Source organism: Barbus barbus, assembly GCF_936440315.1.
Source record: "Barbus barbus genome assembly, chromosome: 1".
Taxonomy (NCBI): domain Eukaryota; kingdom Metazoa; phylum Chordata; class Actinopteri; order Cypriniformes; family Cyprinidae; genus Barbus; species Barbus barbus.
Window position 1 is genome coordinate 23,539,480 of NC_136729.1, and position 22,553 is coordinate 23,562,032.

Consider the following 22,553-nt stretch of genomic DNA (forward strand, 5'->3'; position numbering starts at 1 on the left):
CAGAAACAGCGGCAGAAGCGCCTGACCTGGGCTACAGAGAAGCAGCACTGGACTGTTGCTCAGTGGTCCAAAGTACTTTTTTCGGATGAAAGCAAATTTTGCATGTCATTCGGAAATCAAGGTGCCAGAGTCTGGAGGAAGACTGGGGAGAGGGAAATGCCAAAATGCCTGAAGTCCAGTGTCAAGTACCCACAGTCAGTGATGCTGGTGTTGGTCCACTGTGTTTTATCAAGGGCAGGGTCAGTGCAGCTAGCTATCAGGAGATTTTGGAGCACTTCATGCTTCCATCTGCTGAAAAGCTTTATGGAGATGAAGATTTCATTTTTCAGCACGACCTGGCACCTGCTCACAGTGCCAAAACCACTGGTAAATGGTTTACTGACCATGGTATTACTGTGCTCAATTGGCCTGCCAACTCTCCTGACCTGAACCCCATAGAGAATCTGTGGGATATTGTGAAGAGAAAGTTGAGAGACGCAAGACCCAACACTCTGGATGAGCTTAAGGCCGCTATCGTAAAGCATCCTGGGCCTCCATAACACCTCAGCAGTGCCACAGGCTGATTGCCTCCATGCCACGCCGCATTGAAGCAGTCATTTCTGCAAAAGGATTCCCGACCAAGTATTGAGTGCATAACTGAACATAATTATTTGAAGGTTGACTTTTTTTTTTGTATTAAAAACACTTTTCTTTTATTGGTCGGATGAAATATGCTAATTTTTTGAGATAGGAATTTTGGGTTTTCATGAGCTGTATGCCAAAATCATCAATATTAAAACAATAAAAGGCTTGAACTACTTCAGTTGTGTTGTAATGAATCTAAAATATATGAAAGTCTAATGTTTATCAGTACATTACAGAAAATAATGAACTTTATCACAATATGCAAATTTTTTGAGAAGGACCTGTATATGCACTGTATTTTTGACCAAATAAATGCAGCTTTGCTGAACAAGAGACTTTTCAAAAACATTTTTTTTTAAATCTTAATGATACTACTTTTGAATGGAAGTGTAACTTCTATACAATTTACATTTACATTTATTCATTTAGCTGACGCTTTTATCCAAAGCGACTTACAATTGCTATATATGTCAGAGGTCGCACGCCTCTGGAGCAACTAGGGGTTAAGTGTCTTGCTCAGGGACACATTGGTGTCTCACAGTGGATTCGAACCCGGGTCTCTCACACCAAAGGCATGTGTCTTATCCACTGCGCCATCACCACCCATACAATAAAACATAGAAACAGTACTTGCTGTCTCCTATGCATTAAGGCATAGGCATTTATCATCTCTTAAGCACAGTAATATAAAGCTTAAATGCAGAAATGGTATGGGTGTATGCGTGTTTACCTCCATGGTTTGTGACTGGTGCATGGATTTGATGGCAGACTGGGCCATCTGTCTCGCTGTGAATGTGACGAAGGCACAGCCTGCGGACACAGAGTTGACAAGTATGAAAGTAGATCACAAAAAGACACCAACCTATGCGATTAAACCATACCAGCATAAACTAGAAGTACTAATGAACTACCACAAAAAAACACAACCTCAATCAAAACAGGGTTCAGGCCCGGTCTCTTCGGAAAGTGAATGGGTTTGAGGGCTCCTGAGTCAATATGGGTCATGCCCATCACTTAAGCAGTTCCCATGGTGATGGACATCAAGTTCACACAAGCCAATTCTAAAATAAATAGCGTGGGCCTCAATGTGCCTTATGTTCCCTTAGTTACACTTTGGTTAACTTAAATCACAGTGATTCTCTACACCGTAGGTAAATGACAGCTAGAAACTAGGAGAATAACATTCCCAAATTAATGATTAAAGCGACCGTGCATATATTATCAATATGTTGCATGCAGTCACGGTTATATAACCTCTGATATCAGTTGCCATGTTGAGAGTCTGGGATAAATGAAGTCATTTTCATTTGGGCCAACGGGAGACAATTGAGTCTCTCATTTTTCTCTGATGGGTTGTGCCTGCAACTATTAGCTACGCAAAACACTGCCTCCTCGAAATAACTTAAATGAGAGTGAGCAGAGAGACTGGTGAAGATGTACTGCATGTTTATTAGTGCACTACTAGTGCCCTGAGAGGAAAAAATAGAAGCTGCTGAAATTCATTCTTGTATGCGCTACAAGTCAAAATTCACAGTACTGCCTCCATTCGCATATTTGTGTGTATGGTATCCCATCACGTGCGTGTAATTTGCTTTGGATGGCGGTAATGATGATATACATGCGTTTGAGTTCTCACCACGGCTCAGTCCGTCAGGGCCTCTCAGTATACGGCACTCCTCAATTTGGCCGTATGGAGAAAATATGAGCCTTATGTCGTTCTCATTGCACTTCTTTGAGATCATTCCAACAAACAGCTTTCTGTCTTCTATCGCTGAAATACAAGAAAAGTGTGTTATGGCAGCACAGCCTCTGCACAGCTGTTTGGCAGTCACTGTGGAAATTTCTTCACGTGCTACACTATTGTTCAAAGGTTTGGAGTCTATACGATTTTGTAATGTTTTTGAAGAAAACATGTTCAACAAAGGCTGAATTTATTTGATCAAAAATACAGAATAATATCTATATTGTGAAATGACAATTTATAATAAATGTTCTATTTTAATACATTTAAAATGTAGTTTAATACGGTGATGACAATGCTGAATTTTCAGCATCATTATTTCAGTCTTCAGTTGATTCTGCAGAAATCAGTCAAATATACTAAATTCGGACTCAAGAAATATTTATCAATGTTGAAAAGTATAGCTTTTTGTGGAAACCGTGATTTGTAATGAAAATATTTTGTAACATTATCAGTTAACTGAATCTTTGCTGAAACTTAGGCTATGTTTCTTTCTTAAATAAATAATAATAATAAAATAAAAACTGACCCTAAATTTTTGAACATTAGCATATATACATTCAAGTCATTCACCATTATTTTTCTCACTGTCTGCAGGCTTCATCTGTATGGGATGATGCATCTGAACAGAGAGAGGGGAAAAATAAAAAATAAATCACGTGACTTATCAACACTTACATTTCCCAGCTGCCATGAGAAATCAGCGGTTTGAAAAGCTTTAACAACTCCATTGGGTGTACTGAAAAAGCTTTTATAAAAGCATGTCAATACGTGTGTAGATTTGATGCATTTTTAAGAGCAATAAATAGAAGGCCAGCTCATCAGACAACACGCATGTGGATTAATGTATTATTGATAATATAAAATAAGTAGGTCCTTTTCTCACCCCTGGAAGAATCTTCATGTTGTGAAGGGCATTTTGTGCTTCTAACGCAGATTTACGGGCGTAATATGTGACAAAACAACAACCTGCAAATGCAATAAATGGTCTGTGAACCAAGTCCAAGATGACAACATTTCCATTGAGACCAATTTCTAGAACTCTGTTCCAAATCCTAGTGAGAAGCATTTTAAGGAATCGTTGGCACATTTCTAATGCAAGGTACGTTCCAAAAAGTAGGCTACTTAATTAGGCTGCCATCTAAGACAACTTGCGTTTATGCAGCTCTGAATGTGTGTATGTATGTGTGTGTGCGCGTGTTTGCGCTACGTGCTCACCAGGTTTTGGAACAGACTATAATTTTTGACTTGACATAGAAAATCTCAATCTGCAGTGTACTGACTGTCATGTACCTTTACTCTGTGGGGGGTTCTGACTCCTGTCCCGAAGAACATTGATTTCATAAACTGCACCATAGGGCTCAAACAGCTCACGCAGCTGATCCTCTGACCACGTCCGGGGGATCTGACCCACAAACATCTTTATAGCATCAATGTCGGGCTGGTCTGGGTGGTCCAGAGACCCATTCATCTTCTTGGTTCTACAAAAAAAATATATACATACATGCCTTTTTAATGAGTCTTAAGGACATGACCCTCAATGTCTCCTGTCTCCCTGACAGATAAAACCTAAACATCACAAAATAAAGGATGACCTAGGGCTGCACGATTAAATCGAATGCGATTTCCATGCACATTTTGTCAGTAAAGCCAGTTCTGTAATCAGCAGTAAATCTCCATCACCTGCTTTCAGATGGAGCAGCATTTACTACACAGAGCAGTAGATCACTGACAGGTAACGCAAAAATTAATTAATTAATTCACAGACGATATTATTGCGCGATTATGAATTCAAAGAAATCCTTCGTGATAATGAAGCTTCTCAGTGAACTACGGCTGTGTAGTAAATTCTGCTCTATCTGAAAGCAATGTGAAAGTACCACATTTAATTACATGTTTTTACTCCAAACTCACTTCATAACGTCAGTCGAGTGTTTGAAATAAATCCTTCTGTGAGATGAAGTGGCTTCTTACACAGAATAAGGCATGCAACATATTTCATACTATTCTAAGCAGTGATAAAAGGCATTGCATTATAAATATTCTTTATTATAATGACAATTCTAATATTAAGAACTATGAATCAATGAAAGCAGTTAAATATTAAGAACTGATGAATCAATGAAAGCAGTTAAATCTTCTGTTTATTGGGGGGAGTCACGTGACGTGTTAATGAACCTAGTCTCACTCGAGTAGCGCTCCGCACGTTTGGCCCTTTTTTTTCTGTTTTATTTTAAGTTTTAATAATTAATAATACTTTCACTGATGCCATACAATCGGAAACAGCAGGAGTTGTCTCCGTCGGCTTCTCCGATTAAGAAGAAATCCAAATTACCGACCGCGAGCAATATGATGGACAAGATGGCGAACACTGTTACTCACTTTGAGGACATTCTAAGAACCGAGTTGACGGCGATGCAGAACGAGTTCGCTTCTCACGTCAGTTGTTCAGTCGCTATGCTCTGAACTGGATCTTCTTACAGGGGAGATGAGAGAACAAAAGAAAGTTGTCGCAGATCACGATAGGCGAGTAGCCGTGCTCGAGCACCAGGTTGTGGACTTGCAGGATCACAAAAGGCGCAGCAATCTGCATCTGGTTGGATTGCCTGAAGGTTCCGAAAAGGACGACCCTATGGGCTTTTTGAAAAGATTGCTACCGACGTGGCTCCCGTCTCTGGCGGGCAAAGAGATTGTAGTGGAGCGAGCGCATCGCGTGTACACAAGTCTCTCCTCAGATAGTGCTAAACCACGGGTTTTCATCTTTAAACTGCTGCAGTACACGGACAGGGAGCTCATTCTGCGGGCCGCCAGACTTCATGCCCCGGTGAAAACGTCCGACGGAGCAGCACTGTCTTTCTTTCCAGATTTTTCTCCAGTCACCGCAAAAAGAAGAAGTGCATTTGCGCCAATTAGGAAGGAAATCAGAGATGGCATCCAGAATTTTCTTCTTTATCCTGCAACGCTGAAGGTCATTCTCAATCAAGGTGAACCTAAAATGCTCTCTTTCACTGCTCACTTTAATGTTCACTGCTTAATTCATAGTTACTAGAAGCTTTCATTGTATTGCTTACTGATTAGGATGTTATTTTATTTATGTTTCTAGTTGTATTCCTTCTCTCTCCCTTTTTTTTTTTATTTATATATTTATTTTTTATTATAATTGTTTTTAAATAGACATTTTACCTAGTCAATATGTGACTATGGGGCCAATGTTGGTGCTACAGTAATGTGCAGGTTTTTGTTGACGGCACGGACCATATTAAGGGGTGCTGGCAGATCCAGGTTTGTTCTTGGTTTGATCGGCCATAGTTCATGGGAATCTATTTATATATTTTTTGAATGGTAACGGGGAGGGTGGGGGGTGGTTTAATGGTAGACTCAACTGGTTTTATTCTCAAACTTGTATTTTGTCTTATGCCGTAATTATGTTTGATACCTATGACTGACCTTAATATTCTGAGTTGTAATAGGCCTAAATGGCCCTCACAAACATACAGGTTTTCAACCGTTGGAGTCCTCCTCACACAATAGATGGACGAACCTGGACTGTGTGTTTGTTGGACATTGTCTCAATGGAACTCAACTTCTCGCGTGCATGGACCTAGTGTGGAAACTACAAGTTTGTGTCATTCAGCGTTTGATGTTGTGTCATCTGGAAACCATGTGAAAATTATTTTATTGTGGGTTCTTAATTTGCACAGTTGTTTTTTGTTGGTTACTGCTTTTTAAGGAAGAAAATTTTATAAAAAGTAAACAAAAAAATCTTCTGTTTATTCAGCTGCAGCGATTGGCATTTCCTGGGTTTCTTCTTCGGGGTGTATTTGGAGATTTACTGCGGATCACAGAACCGTGCTTCACTGAAAGATATGCATGGCAATCACTTTGATTTTTCACTTTGATTCATCCCAACAATGAAAACACTAAAATTACAACTAGCTTCATTTACTTAAAGTGCACCAGTGTTAGACTGACAGTATATTGCTCAAGCTGATTAACTGGACGTTTGTCTTACATTTTCTGTTCTCAGGTTGAGATGAGAACATGTCATGCAAAATTTCCCATTGCCGTGGGAAAAAAAAAAATATTATTTTACTTATTTTACAATGTAGAACTAAGCTATTTACTGTGAATGTGAGAGACCTCTGATGCCGCTATAGGTCATTAATTAGAAGAATAGCAGTACAGTAACAGTACACTATCTGCGCTACGACTAATTTGACTAGTCGTATACAAAACTTCCGTTTAAACGACAGTCTAAAAGCTAGAAACCCCCAAAAAAAACAGCAATAGCGCTGCCTTTCCGCAATTGAGTTTAGGGCAGTATGATTTCTTTTGTTGTGATTGTGAAAAATGTCACCATTGTATGTCATTTATGCTGCATCGAGAATTGTAATAGTATCTGAGGATCATCGTTCTGAGAGAAAACTGGATGAAACAGTATGTTTTTTCACCTTTTTTCTGTGTAAAAACACCAAAGGAAGCAGGTCGCGGAGAAGACGCCGAATACTAAATCTGTTAGTCCCTGATTAAACCTACTGCCTCTCACTCAAGAAAAGAATCACATTTCTGCATGTTTTTGAAAGATTTGATTTTGTTGGTTTAATTATTAACGTTACCTTCTTTGCTAGTGACTCTCACTAGACTTGTGAATTAGTAGATCTTGAACAGGGACCTTTCTAAAATGCTTAAAGTGGCTGAAATGTACCAAGACAAAATTGTAAAGCATACTATGTGGAGATACGCAGCTCAAAATATGAATGCAACGCGTTTATTTACGTTAAGCATTTTCCTCTCATAAGAACGTGCTTAATGCACAGAGACAGTGATGATAAAAGACCACATTTTGTACACACCTTACTAATAAGTCATAATATGTGCAGAAAAACAGATGAGCCCAAATATGAACATTAAATGACTCTTAATCCATAAGCGCTTCTACTTTACAAAATGCTTTATTTAAACATGTCGTGTTAATATTCTGGCTCACCTGCATGTCTTTTAGCATCACTGCCTTAGTACATTAAACCAGCATTTTAAAATGCTATCAAACTGTTCACAAGCTCCTATAGGGTTTAGATTTTGCTTGTCATTTGTTGACATAAATATAAAAACACAGCGAGTTTGTGACTCGCTGAATGTGATCCACAATCTCTGATTGTCCGCCATGGAAAAATTTATAATGACAACAATTATACTTTCTCATTTAAAAGTTTCCAACAAAGAAATAGATTGACTTCTGTCAGCTTGTTGAACACACTTTTATTTGGATAATTTAAGATAACGGCTGAAACAGCAGCGAGTGACACTGTTTTCACTGTAAATCAGATCAACACAGTAAATTAAATTCTACAAAATCTGAGAGAAAGAAAAAAATTGAATCATGCACTGCGATAAATTAGCTTCTCTTCTCACGATACAATGAAGAATGAATAATTGTTTAAGTTAAAGGCAAAAACAAAAAGATGAGCAGTCGTCCCTATAAAGAATGAGAAGTAACCATGGAAACAGACAGCGTATCCTGCTAATATGGCGGCGCCTTCCCGAAATGCAACGCGGAGTGGAAAGAATGTGACGTAACTCCTCATTCTCTATTGACTGACAGAATTCTTCATTTTCATATAACATTAGCCAACCTATTAAAACAAGTCAAAAACAATAGTAAAGTTTATCAAGCAACAGCATTAAAACGGCTTTTAAAAAATGTACTTCATGTTGACTATATTGTCTAAAAACAAGCCTATGCCCGTTTCACTTACTCCGACCATGTCAGGGCTCGCAAAAATCGCTAGCCCGACGTCCCGGGGCTATTGTGTTTTCCAGTCGGGCTACCAAAACGTATCACCGACAGGCTACCTTAAATACAGGGCAGGAAGTTTTTAAGGCCTTAAAGTTTTAAATACGTTAAATGGTATAATAAAAGTCTTAATTGTAATTTCAAGAGGTCTTACAGTTGGGGGTGGAAAGGCAAGAATCGCGATATGGCTGGATTAAACTTCAAAAGGCAATTATGTCATTGAATAAATATGAGCGCTGCGCGTTTTAAAGTCAAAACAAGGCACGGATGTCTTTATGTGAATGTATCTCTGAAGGGAACCGACTGTCCTCAGAAACGTATCGTTGACGTTTTCATTTAATCTTGCCTATAAAATGCCTGATGAAGCAGCGTTTATGAGCGCGGTGCTGCTTTGTTTACAGCCGTCAACAGGGGAGCGGACCACTTTATTTCAGCTGCTGCTCTTAAAGCGCCACCTCATGGCAGAGAATGAATTTGCATTTCCAAAAAGCCTATCTTATGTTTAGATCGACCCATGTTTTTACGCAGCAAACACAGAGTTGTAAATGTGAAAGAAGTTAATGTCCCACATGAAAAAAATACTATAGTACTTTATAGTAAATAAATGCTATAGTGGTTTTGAATCATACTATAGTAAAGTACTTCAATTAATTTGTTGTGGTAATTCTATAGATGCTGTGGTAATATAACAACTATAGTAATATAAACAAATTACTTTACCCAATACTGTACTAAGCTTTCTACAACTATAGGGTATACTACAATACACTACAGTTTACTGTAGTAAAAACTAAAGTATACTACAATATACAGTTTATATGTTCACTATAGTTAATACTACAGTATGCTGTAGCATTCATTCAAGTGTTGTAAATACTATAATATATACAGTATAACACTTTACTATAGCATGGTTCAAAAAACACTATAGTATTTACTATAGTATTTTTTTCATGTGTGATGCCTTCTAAAAATCTAAACAGTTTAGACAGTGATATTTATGTTTTAAATTAATAATATAATTAATATGTTTGACATTCCTTTTCATAAAAATGATTTAAAGGCTGAAATACCTTTTTATTTTTGTGAAAACCTGTATCTGAATTGTAAATCATGTCATTTTATGGCTTAATGTTACCACAGATATTGTGCAACCCCACTCATACGGTGTTCATTATACTTGTGCAGCTCAGTCATAAATTGACTTAAATTGATTTTAAAAAATTCTGCAGATACCCTGTACATAGTAAAATAAAACACTTTCCTTGATATTCGTTTATATTTGTGTATTGAAAATGTTTTTGATTGACATTAATGGTCTTTTTTTTAATTGGGCTAGTTAATTAAATTTTCGGGCTACCAAAATCTGAAGAGTACCTGCCCGAAGGGCTACCAGGGATTTTAAAATTTTGCGAGCCCTGCATGTGCATTTTTTCAGTGAATTTAACATGTTAACGTGGTCTGCACTCGATTCTGCACTTGAAAAAAAAAAAAACATGCTCGAACTGAAGTCACAGGCACGCAAAAGTTTTTTTTAACTTATTTAAAATGATGGTAATTTGAATGGTAAAATCATAAGGGTTTTTTTCTCTAATCGACTATTGATTTCAGTGTCGACTAGTAGGAGCAGTACCATTTAGTTGACTAGTCCTGCACATCCCTAACTACAACCCAGTTATAATTACAACAATACATTAAAATAATACCAGTTTGAAATATCAAGCAGCATAAGCCATTTCGCATAGCTTAGGGCTGGACGATATGGCCAAAATTTATATCACGATATATTTCTTAATTTTGGTCGATACGATATAATTCCGATATCGATATGAACACTAAAAAAGCCTCATAAAAACTACCAAGAATGCCCACAACAGATGTCTGCACCTACAAACTTATGAAAAATGAATTTGCCAAGTCTATGAACTCCTCCTATAAAACTTTATAATATTTTAGGGGGGAAAAAAACAGCACAAATAAAGTAATGTTCATCTTTTATTTGTATTTAGCCTTCATACAAACAAGAAATGTGAAAATCACTGTCAAATAAACATCTCAGACTAATATTAATATCTTTAACTTCAAACTGTAGGCTAACATACACTAACATGCAGTCAAAAGTGTTTGAACAGTAAGATTTTTGATTTGTTTTTTTTAATTGTCTTCTGCTCACCAAGCCAGCATTTATTTGATCCAAAATATAGCAAAAACAGTAACATTTTGAAATATTTTTACCATTTAAAATTGCTATCTTCTATTTGAAAATATTTTAAAATGCAAGTTATTCCTGTGATTTCAAAGCTGAATTTTTAGCATCATTACTCCAGTCACATGATCCTTCAGAAATCATTCTAATTTTCTGATTTGCTGCTCAAAAAACATTGTTGAAAACAGCAGAGCAGAATTTTTTCAGGTTTCTTTGATGAGTAGAAAGTTCATAAGAACAGCATCTATATGAAATAGAAATCTTTTGTAACATTATAAATGTCTTTATCATCACTTTAAAGCGTCCTTGCTAAATAAAAGTATTAATTTCTATAATTTCTTCACCCAAAAAAAAAAAAAAAAGACTAAAATTATACTGACTCCAAGTGAGTTGCTGCAGAAAACAAAACAAAAAATTGAGTAACAACAAAAACATGTTGCCGGAGACTGGCTTATTATCGAAAATGCAATCTGATTGTCTGCCAGTAGAAGGCTCTTTGAGAGCGGTAACTAGCGGTTTCCCCAGTAATGGCTGTAATCTAAGCCAGCGGTTTTCAACTCCAGTCCTCGCGCCCCACTATTCTGAAGACAGTCGGTTCTCTTCAGAGATGCATTCATATAAAATCACCCGCGCCACGTTTTGATTTTGAAACGTGCAGTGCTCATGTTTATTCAACGAAGACAAACACCACAAATAAATAAATGTATGGGAAACACTGTATATCGAAATATCGGAAATGTGTTTAAAAATCATATCACCATTATTGAAAGAAATTATAAATCGCGATACATATTGATATTGAATTATTGTCCAGCCCTAGCATAGCTTAACATGACTGGAAGCCTATGACATCGGAAGCCACACACATTCAATTTACAAACAGCCACTTCTGCTCTAACGTTAAAAATAAGGTGTACACTAGTGATTAAAAATTCTTCAGCACTATGTGAAGATCAAACAGAGTAAAATCCCTACTCAAACATCTATGAATAGCCATGAATGGTTTTCTCTGGTCATACACAATATTTTCTGAGGTGAGGAATAACTGAAAATGTTCATGAACTAATAGCTTACTACTAATCAAATTTAAAATTGTGATAAAACTGAAATAGCAACAGATCTTTTTCTTCTGCATTGTGTGCAACATTAAAATAATAACAAAAATTGTTCACATTATGATCTATGATACATTTAGAAAATAGATGGGGTGAATTTCATTCTAACTTTAATCAATAAACACAAAAACCAGACATTAAAAAGAGGGGAAAATGTCAGATATCTAAAGAGAATAACCAAAATCTGTGATGAGACTGATTTAAAAGAACATCTTCACAGCGCTGCTTGCCAAAGTGGAACATGACGTCATTGACAGGCCTGAAGCACTGCTTCATCACTCTCTTTAGCAGCTGCTGATCAGTGGAGTGACAGACCACTTTAACATAAACACAGCATTGTGCTGCTGACAAAGAGCAGCATTAGCCAGCAGCTAAAAGCCAGATTAATGGCGTTTATTGATCTGAGCACAGCAGAGCTAATAAAACCTTCTACTCTGTCGATTTTCCAGCAACCAGAACTTGTTCCGACAAGCAGATAACACAGATTCTCCAGATCATCCAATCATGGACTGGGTGTTCACTGGGGCAAAACAATTTTAGGATTGTAAACTCTTTTTCCTAGTGAACTGACCAGTAACTGACTGCAGGGAAGAAGCCACAGTCACAGCACATCAGAACACGATGTTGCAGAAGACTATCGATTGAACAAAAACAATGGAAGAACAGTCTGACATCTAGGAAGAGATAAGAAATAATCAAGATTGTAGGGCTGGGTATCGAGTTACTTTTTAGGCACCAACCGAATTGCCTCGATACCACGGAGTATCAAAAAATGTTTTGTTCAGTACCAATTTTCAATAACTAAGAGGTTAATCTTGTCAACATCAGCCAATAAGCATGCAGCATGCTTGATGTGCTAAATCAAGTGCTGGTGATTGGCTCTGTTGAGGAATCAAGGAAAAACACTAGTTCTGCCAGTTACGCCCAGAGACGTGGCTCACACGTGAGGCTGTAGTGTTTAAGTGTGCCAACCCCCATAATTGTAAGGCTATGTTTTTGTTTAAAAAAAAAAAAAAAGAAAAAAAAAAGATCCTCATGCATATCTGCATTTCCGATTGCGACCTAATGCGAGTTATAATATTATGTTGTTGAAATATGTTATTTGTAGCATTTTATTTCAAGCTAATCGTTACACCTGCTTAGCAATTCTCATGTCATTTCTCACTGTATTGTTAGGAAAATGGGTAGAATCTCATCGTGTTTATTAACTTCATGTTTCATCCGTAGAAATGTTTTTCTGTTTTTTTTTAATAGAACAGAACGCAGAAGTGTAATGGATGTTCATCATCGGAGACAGAGCGAGTTATGAACACATAATATGAGTGACACATGAGCAGCGAACGAGATTCCTCTGAGTCAGAACAGCGATCGCGGAAGAGGAAGCATACTGAGTTCGGTGTGTAAACATAGCCTAAAAAAAATGTGGAAAAGATCAAAAGTGTGACTGCATTTCATCAATGCTTGTTTGTCTTCTGAAAAAGCAGACATGCTAATTTTCTTGAACAGTTGAGTGATTTGAAGATCTTAAATATGCAGCGGTGAACCTCACATACTGTTCATTTCGTAATGAAAACTATTTGAACTTATTAAAACTATTTGCACTGACATATAATATTGTGTTGGTTACATCTAGTTCCATTTTGCTTTTTTGTTCCTTTGTGCAGTAAAAACTTCAACAAACTGAAAAATAAAACCAAAGTTTTATGAGGTAATGTAATCTTATTGAAAAAAAGTATCGTTCAGGAACCGGTATCAAATTTTTGAATGATACCCAGCCCTAAATGGTAGTCATATCCTTCCTATCACCCCAAATTAACATGAAAACCAAATGAATGCTGCCTTCAATATTAAGTCTATTTAATAGCAACAATGAACTCTTTTCTGCATTCCTTACACAGCAAACAACAAACAGAACAGAGAAGACAATTTACCATGGCTGAGTCAGCAGTTTCTTGCCCCGTTCTTGGTTAGATTGTTCCCTTTGGGGTTGTAAAACCTCACACAAACAACCCTTATGACTTTAAGACAAAACACTGAAACACGTTGCTGAAGAATCCTGAAATGGCAAAGAATACACCCTTGCATTCATATGTAAACCTATAAATAATATCAGGAGCAATACAGTCCATCCTATAACAGACAGGGTACAGCCACTCAAGATGCTCCAGCAAGGAGTGAAAACAAGGGTTTCATTTTCCTTTTTAAACTGTTGAAATATTTGAGAAATATTTCCAAGACCACATCAACGAGCACTTTCTATCCTAGGCAGCAGTGCAACAATTATGAAATATCCAAATCATTTCATTGTTCATTCTGCAACATTGTGCCTTTATGTAAGGACACTGTGCTGGTGAATAAAATATGAATGCCAATACATGCTAATAGTGAAAAACAACATGTTTACTACAGGATTGTGTTGTAAACATGTACTAGCAGCCCTCACTGCAGGCCTCTAATGGGCATTAACTGTCATCTCCTGAATGAACCCTGAATCAAACTTACATTCACACAAAATACTGCCTGACATTTAAAACAGCTACTCTCGGCTCCAAATAAAAAGTAAACAAACCAGTTTATCACTCATAAAATTTTACAATCCACACAGATTAATAAAATGAATTATTAAAAATACAGAACATTCCACCCTAATACAGTGACCATCAATCAAAGGAGAATTTAAGGTTATATATCTAAGGTTATATTATATAAGGTTTATATATCCCAAATCAAGTTACGCCAAGCTAAAGTCAAGTCTGTACTCACACTGAGCTGGAACTCAAACTGCAATGGTCCACCATCATCTCTGGCAGAAAATCCAGCTTAAAGGAAGCCATTTTCTTCAGCACTTCACTAGTCACTAAGTCTCAAATGAAAGCAGACAGAATCCACAAAAACAGACTCACAATTAAACACTAAAACAGCCACGCGACTATCCGTCAAGTACGTCTCTCAAGGTTCAGTCCTAAGTGACATGGGATCAGCTGGGTAAGAAAGGGAAGCGTACACCTCATGGGGGCTGATCAGACCCCACAAAACTCAAATCGACATGGAGCAGAGAGAGACAACGATGAGGCTCAGCACTGTGCTGGATGACAAACACAGGCCGTAGCTCTGGTCACTGGGCTGGGACTGAGGATTAGGATGGGCCGAACAGGCCACTAAAAGCTGCACCCCTGCTCCCACAAAGGAAAGTGCTGATGGAGACTTTTTTGTGAGTTTTTCTCTTAGCAAAGCAGAAATGAGTGCAGTGTCAGATAAATAAAGTGTCAGATTGATGCTGATAAGCGTAAGTGAGCGGCAGGAATGAATGGGACGGGGAGCTCTCTGGTAATCCCTGAGCTGAAGCGCCCCCAGGACACAATCGGGTTCCAGCAGCGGGCCACGGGCTGTACACTATTCTAGCATGAAGGAGTGACGGAAGGGAGGGAGGAGCAGGCTGCTCAGGGTCATGCGACAAGGGTCGTGTTGTAAGCTCACAGTCAAAGGCGACAAACAAACAAGCCACAGGCAGGCTGAGGTCCACTGTTTGGCTTTGTTTAGCACAAAAACAGCAATAGACCTATGTAACAATGTAACAAATAACATTCTAACAACACATTAAGCAATTACAAAAAAATATATATAGTTTAGAATATGCTGATTCATTCAAAGAAAGAAATGCACATACATATACATATACAGTGCTATGCATAAGTTTAGGCACCCATGCTAAAGTTGACTAAAAAGAGGAATAAAAAAATAATCTTTTGGAAATTGAACTTAATGCCTTAATTAAAAAAATTGGGAAAAATCCAACCTTTAAGGACACCAATTTTCTTTGTGAATGAATAATGTATCGTAAATAAATAAATGTTCTTCCTTAAAATACAGGGTGCATAAGTTTGGGCACCCCTATGTTAAATTCCCATAGAGGCAGGCAGATTTTTATTTTTAAAGGCCAGTTACTTCATGGATCCAGGATACTATGCATCCTGATAAAGTTCCCTTGGCTTTTGGAATTAAAATAGCCCCACATCATCACATAGCCTTCACCATACCTAGAGATTGGCATGGAGTACTTTCCATAAGATCACCTCTCAATGCAAATCAAACCAGCTATTAGGCTAACTGAAATAAAACCATGCCAATCTCTAGGTATGGTGAAGGCTATGTGATGATGTGGGGCTATTTTAATATAAAAACAATTTTATATATAAATTTATAAAAAAACACCCTTCTGAAAAAGAGAACCAATATCTCAGCAATTAATTAGAATGAAATAAATATTTCTTCCTCAATGGTCTGTCAGACATTCAAACAGGCCATGACATCATCGCTAGCCATCTGGTGGGCTGCCCACTGCAGGCATGGTTACCATTTAAAAAAAGGAGCAATGACAAAGAAAGAGCAAGTTATTTTTTCTTCTCATTCCAGCTTCAAAAAGAAGCTGCTTGTAAGATTTGTTTCCCACTGAGGGAAAACCTGTGAGTGGAGGGTTTCCTCATACCCCGGGTGAAAAGACATGAAGTGTATGTGTTCTTACCCGCCAAGGGCAGGTACTTCCACAGCAGGAAGGGAAAGCTCGCATTGAGGTTGCCCGTGCTGCGCTGTGGTCAGGTAGAGGGCTTCAGCGTCGATGCTATCCATCCAGTGCCTTTGTAAAACGCTACAGAAACACACCAAACATTACAGGACACACACATCAGACACACAATACACACAGGTAAACGCATACTGAAAGGGGAAAAGAAAGTACAAGAGACGTTTTCTGACAATAGACAGCATGCAAACTGCATGTCACAAAACTGCATGCACACATAAAACACGTGTAGGAGAATAAGACACTTCCTGGATGATCTGAACCTAATCATGTAAACGACAGACTATCATCTGAGATGAAGCTGTTCTTATTTTCAGAGGAAATCAGTTTGTAGAAACAAACACAAACGCTTCTCATATAAAAAAAACAAAAAAAAAAACAACATCTACGTATTCAAACTTAGATCACACCAGCTAGGAGCTTGTTAAACATTGTTATGTATATGTTAAGCCCAAAGAACTTAACTTTAACAAAGAGAGTCAAGGAACAGAGGGTGTATCACAGTTGCAACACTGTGTAAAATACTTATACTCTGTAGACAGCTCTTGAACAAAAAGCTTCACATATCAGATCTGTGGTAAGCAACTATAAATGATACAGCAGTAACATAATATTGGTGTTTAGAGTGCCCACATTATGTACAACTTATCAAAATATAAATAAGCACACGGGACCATTTGGGCCCAAAATAGGATCTCAGTTACAAAAGACACAAAATCAACCTGAGGGACTATTTGGGGTTACATTTTAGCTACTTAAAATAACTTTCTAAATGTAACCAATGATATAATCTGTTAATTTAACTTGAGCCATGTTTTTGTGCCATAAAATAAATTATATTTTATTATAATAATACAAGAAAGCGAGTTTAAATGAAGTGACAGAATGACACTTGAACAGATAAATTTACTTTAAATACACAAACTAGAACGGACCCTAATACAACAACAAAAAAAGGATGAGCAGCTCAGCCAACCCTAAACACAGCATAGAGATTTGAATCATTAAATCTTTTGTGTTCATTCACATCCGAACAAAACAATTTACTAGAATGAACCTGACTTTCCAACAACACATTTGAGTGCATTGCTGTAGCATCAGAAAAACAACAGCAAATGTTAATTTATGTACAGTATTTCTAAACTACAGCAAGCCTCCCGAACTACAAACTACTACTATCAGCACCTCAACGTTTGGTTAGCTACTCCCCAATGCTGTGCACATCAATGATTTATCATCCCTTTGAGAAACTCGTGCCATGCAGCTGTGATGTGTCTTCTGATCTTGGAAGCATAGCGAGAATGCTCAGAGAAGACCATAGGCCATGCCATGTTTTAATGACTGCTGAGTGACTGTGTGGCTTATTCATGGACTGTCTATGTAAGGCAGTGTTATAGGCCTTTGGGGTGGAGGGTGTGGGAGGGCGGGGGGGCAGAGCATATAGTCAGCACAGTTCATCTAACAACAAATTCACTCTCAAATACTGGCACAGACAGACAGCACTGTGGACAAATGGGAGTTATACTGAAGCATCTGGAACAACCTAGCAGCTGAGAATACAACACACACACAGCTGACTGATTGGAGAGGGGGGCATAGGTGGACATTTACAAACCACCTATCAGTCAGTTATTTTGAGGCACCTCAATCACATTTATTTCTGTATGACAACAAAAATAACTCATTCTACTACATCCTGATCAGAGCAGCATGTCGTGCCAGCAGTTCAGAATGCCAAGTGTCATAAACTGGCGAACTACTACAGGCACAGCTCACTTATTGTCCAAAACAGAAGGTTACTTCATGGTAGAAATAAAAAAAAGCAGCAGTTGTATTGGAACTACAATTTCCAAAGCGTAGCAAAGAGTGTGTAAATAATGCAAATGGAGTTGTTAATCAACTGAGTCTAAGTTCACTTCACTGCCTTGAGAGCATATTTGATTTCTGTGATGTGCAGGGCATTAGATGCCACAGAAGCTTTCAAAATACAGCAGGCATCTTTGCCAACATCCAGAGCAGCTTAGAAGAATCAATGGTATAAAATTGCATTAACCCTCCATTAATTCTGTTGTCCTGAAAAGCACACGAAAATACTGGACGTTTCACAAGCTCAATTTTTACCATTATGTAAAGGAGAAAGTGAAGTATCTGAAATAGCTAAATATTTGTAATCTTTACATTAAAGCGGTCATATCATAAATGTACTATTTCATTTTGTCCCAAAGTTACACTTGCATGTGAGTATGTTAGTAGTTATTTTTAGCTTATTATCCAAAAACATCAAGCTAAGAGGAGCAGTCTGTTCTGTATAGACAGGTTTAGAAAGGTGAGGAAGAACAAGCAGTCAGTCTGTAGGGTCTCTATACTCGTGCATTTTTTTTTTTTTAAATACACATTAGGGATGGCTCGATACCATAATTTCGGTACGATACCAGAATATAATACCTCGGTATCGATACCAAATCGATACCATAGGTGACAAATAACCAGCCTCAAAAGATAAGTGAATTTAAAACAATTTTATTAATAATAATAAAAAACAGATTCATATCTTAATACCTTTGTATCAAACTTTAACAAAAAACCTACAGGGAACATAGGTTACATTTTGATGTTGGAGAAAAAATAAATAGGCTAACTGAAGTAATAAGATGAAAATATATTCAAATCTTCTTTTCTTTTCAGTGCAAACTAAATGTCTCAGTGTAACAAAAACCTACCGGAAACATAGGTTACATTTTGACTGAGTTTGAAGAAAAAAAATAAATAGCACTGAAGTTGCGCAATTAATACAACAAATGCTTTATTGCTTTATTGTAAAGTGTTATTCTAACAGTCAAAGTAATATTCAAAATCACGTTATTATTTCTCTCTCTCTCAGATTGTTTTCAGATTTCAGACTCAACCAAAGAAAAAGCATTAAATATAAATCTCACTCTCTCACTTGCTTCATATTAGTGGTCGGCAGCGCGTCAGAAACATTCCCTTCATATCATTGATACTAAAATTAATATAGCAAAACTTGTGCTCAATTCATATCCAATTAATATTTGATTGTATGAAATGCAAGTGTATATATTACGTGACCAAAACTTCATTGATTCTAGCGTGTCTCACATGCACATTTGAGCTTACTGTATCTGTGTGTTGATCAGTTGTAAATAAGTTAAAATTAAATCTGAATTTATGAATGATGCACTTACCTATCGAGCTCTTAATTCTCTGAAATGATCAGGATGAGCAAGCGATAAATGCTTAAAAAGATTTGATGTGTTGCTGTGGCAACATGATTTAGGCCTATAGCAACGCTTGTAAGGTCAGTTCGTTCATCTTTATCATCTGTTTTGTTTCCAAAGTAATGCCATATTTCACTTCTACTCTTCTCTTTGTTTATTCATTTCGGGTGCGTTGATAGTTTCATCTGTTCGATCCATCGCGTTGTTCTGTTGTCACATTTACCAGTTGCGCAGCAATTTGGGAAGAACTGCCACCTACAGGTGCTTTTGCAACTGCAGCATATGAAACACTGAATTGAGCAAAATGATGATATCGTACTGTTTGAGAAATTATATATACCGGTAATTTTCCAGGACCGGTATACTGCACATCCCAAATACACATTTAGAAATATTAACTTTCCCTACACCAGTGAAGTATTGTGTAGTGGTCGACCAATATGGGTTTTTTGACAGTCGATGCCAATATCTTGGAAAGCAGGGTTCCGATGTCCGATATAAAGCCGATATAATTTTACTTATTTTAATTAATATTTAAGAAATTTGAAATCATTTGAAAATGTATTAAAAACATAAGTTTAAAATAAACACTTATACTTTAGAAAAAGTATTTTTCACAAATAAATAAATATTTAATAAAAATATAATTAAAAATGAAGTAAACACTGTAACCAACAGGAGACTCGGTATTCTGGGATGTTTGTGTGCAAATATGAAATATGAAAATATTTACTTGTTTTCATAGCCGGAGAGTGAACCAACTCCAGGGTATGGCTAAAAGCAACCTAATGCTAGCGTAATCTTTTTAGTCAAGCATATGGATGTAATGTCATAAAATATTTTTATGATGACTGAATTTGTATTCAACATGAAACGGGCAAAGAACATTTACATTATCAAAGAACATTATTACTGACAAAGTCTTCTCAAATAACGCGCCAAAAACTAATTTCTATGTATTATATTATATATAGATCATACACTACCAAGACTTTAAAGTTGTTCCGAAAGAAAACTCAAGTGAACTAAAAACAAACAACTGCTTGACTTATGTAAATTGAAATTTGCATAGATTTTTGTTTGTATATGCTGTCAATTATAGTTCTTAGAAAGAAAATCTGAAATAAAACTGTATCGGCAGGTCACACTTCCAAAAAATTGGAATCGGCCAAGAAAATTGCAATCGGTGCATCTCTAATTTTCAGAAGAAAAAACATTTAAATGTGTCATTCTGATGATCAAAGATAAGTTTTAAGGGATAAAATATTTGACTACAGGGGGACTTTAAGACAGATTTTTGTAATTTTGTCTCTCTGAAATGGTCTTGTTGGATTGGGAAATTATTTGAGTTACCTTTATTTCAAAAGATCAAGAATAATTAGATTTTCATGAAATGGCCTATAAAGACTACCATATGGCAGAAGAAAGTGCTTTGTGGCCATTTCCTATTTTCTTTCTGAACTGTTTGTCAGTTTTGGCCTGTTACAGTGAGACTCATCCTGCCTCCTGCAGAATCACCCATTTCACTGCCAAACTTGAGAAAACTCATCATAGCCAAATCAACCTCTGACCACCAGCAACCTTCCTCAATCAATGCCTGCGCAAAGTCATCTCAAACAGAAAGTCAAGCTCTGTCTAAGCATACTGAAATGTGTATCATAACTGCACAGACAAAATTACCACTGATACACACTTAAGCTTGTGCAGCACAAACAGTGAAACCAGTAATACTACAAAATATAGTCCCTTACATGCAATACTAAAGAAAATAATGAAAAAAACAATAGTGTCATATATTGGAGATGTTTAAATGTATAGGAATAATTACTTGAGTATTTAATGGCATTCATTAGCCACATTAGCAGGAGCACAAAGAGGAATGTTCCCAACAGGTGCTGCTGACCTCCATGTGGTAACTCCCTCCTGGAGAGCGTCCTCACAATTTAACAGCTGCCGTGGCGCAGCAACTGTCAGGCATGAACTTACTACAGCGAAATCTGACAGAAGTCAAAGCCAAAAAGCTTCTTGCCTTAAAGCATTAGTATGGGAAGCACAAAATGAAACTGAAGACTTTCAGTAGCTCAGTACAAGTATTTTGGTCTCCTTGTTGAATCTCTTAAAGGTGAAGCTGCAGATGATTGATGGCTCCTTTAAAGAGCCTGCACTCTGACACACATCCCTTCCCCCTGTAACGGAGACATAAACCCCCTTGACGTTGCACTAAGCGCTCGCAAACTCAAGCCTACAACTGCACTCCAGACCCTCCTCCAGTCGAACACTCTTCTGAAATCCCACAGTATTTATGTAAATACACACAAATATGAGTATGGAGACTGTTGGAATTGCCAGGCCGCAGTTGCAGATAATGGAGGTGTTGCCATGCAGGACAAAAATCCAACTGCAAAGAACGGACCACCGTATCAGCGTCAACACACAAGAGTGTGTGTGTGCGCACTAACAAGTAACCAAGGAAACTGTTTGTCTGCAGTTCTGAGCACTAAACACTAAGGAACAGAGTTCGTTTCATGCAATTTTGCTTCATGCACCTCTCTAATAGCACAACATGAAAAGGTGAAAAATCCTAAATGATATAGGACCTCTACATGCGTGACAATACTTTATTACAAACTGACATAAACTGACACCAATTATCCAAACACTAGCAGCACTGTAGTATTCAGTTCAATACTCTAGGAACTACAAGCACCGAACATCCAAACAGTCTGAGGAGCACAGGCCACAATTGCTCATTCCTATGACAGAGACAAGAATAGAAACCTTAGCTCAAGAACCAGTATAGTGGTTTTTCTGATCAGGCATGTTGCCAGGCTTCATAAGGACTGAAAATCAACTAATCTGCAACCTCTCAAGCTAATCTGTTGGCTTTGTGTGAGCTGTCTGATGATTCTAGTCAAATCATGTTCTGAGCACCAGTCATTTGTGACCCTGGAGCACAAAACCAGTCTTAAGTCGCTGGAGTATATTTGTAGCAATAGCCAAAAATATATTGTACGGGTCAAAATTATCGATTTTTCTTTTATGCCAAAAATCTTTAGGATATTAAGTAAAGATCATGTTCCATGAATATATTTTGTAAATTTCTTACCGTAAATATATCAAAACTTCATTTTTGATTAGTAATATTCATTGCTAAGAACTTCATTTGGACAACTTTAAAGGCGATTTTCTCGATATTTGGATTTTTTGCACCCTCAGATTCCAGATTTTCAAATAGTTGTATCTCAGCCAAATAGTGTC

At 37.2% G+C, this 22,553-nt stretch overlaps 1 protein-coding gene across 13 annotated transcripts in view; it reads right to left on the bottom strand.

Annotated features, from left to right (window-relative positions):
* Window positions 1-22,553, bottom strand: part of LOC306870677 (CUGBP Elav-like family member 1) — a 44,078-nt gene that overhangs the window by 19,281 nt on the left and 2,244 nt on the right. For 7 of the 13 annotated variants that reach the window (XR_013784286.1, XM_079418089.1, XM_079418086.1 and 4 more), the window contains exons 3-8: window positions 16,003-16,125; window positions 3,659-3,846; window positions 3,252-3,334; window positions 2,939-2,987; window positions 2,261-2,395; window positions 1,355-1,434 (exon numbers count right to left, since the gene is read on the bottom strand). Coding sequence is in view for 12 of the 13 variants with exons in the window: in XM_079418089.1 (XP_079274215.1) it covers window positions 1,355-1,434; window positions 2,261-2,395; window positions 2,939-2,987; window positions 3,252-3,334; window positions 3,659-3,846; window positions 16,003-16,106 (639 nt within the window). In the remaining variant the exon portion in view is untranslated. The remainder of the gene's footprint in view (window positions 1-1,354; window positions 1,435-2,260; window positions 2,396-2,938; window positions 2,988-3,251; window positions 3,335-3,658; window positions 3,847-16,002; window positions 16,126-22,553) is intronic. The other 6 variants (XM_079418084.1, XM_079418081.1, XM_079418091.1 and 3 more) reach the window with 1 other exon arrangement.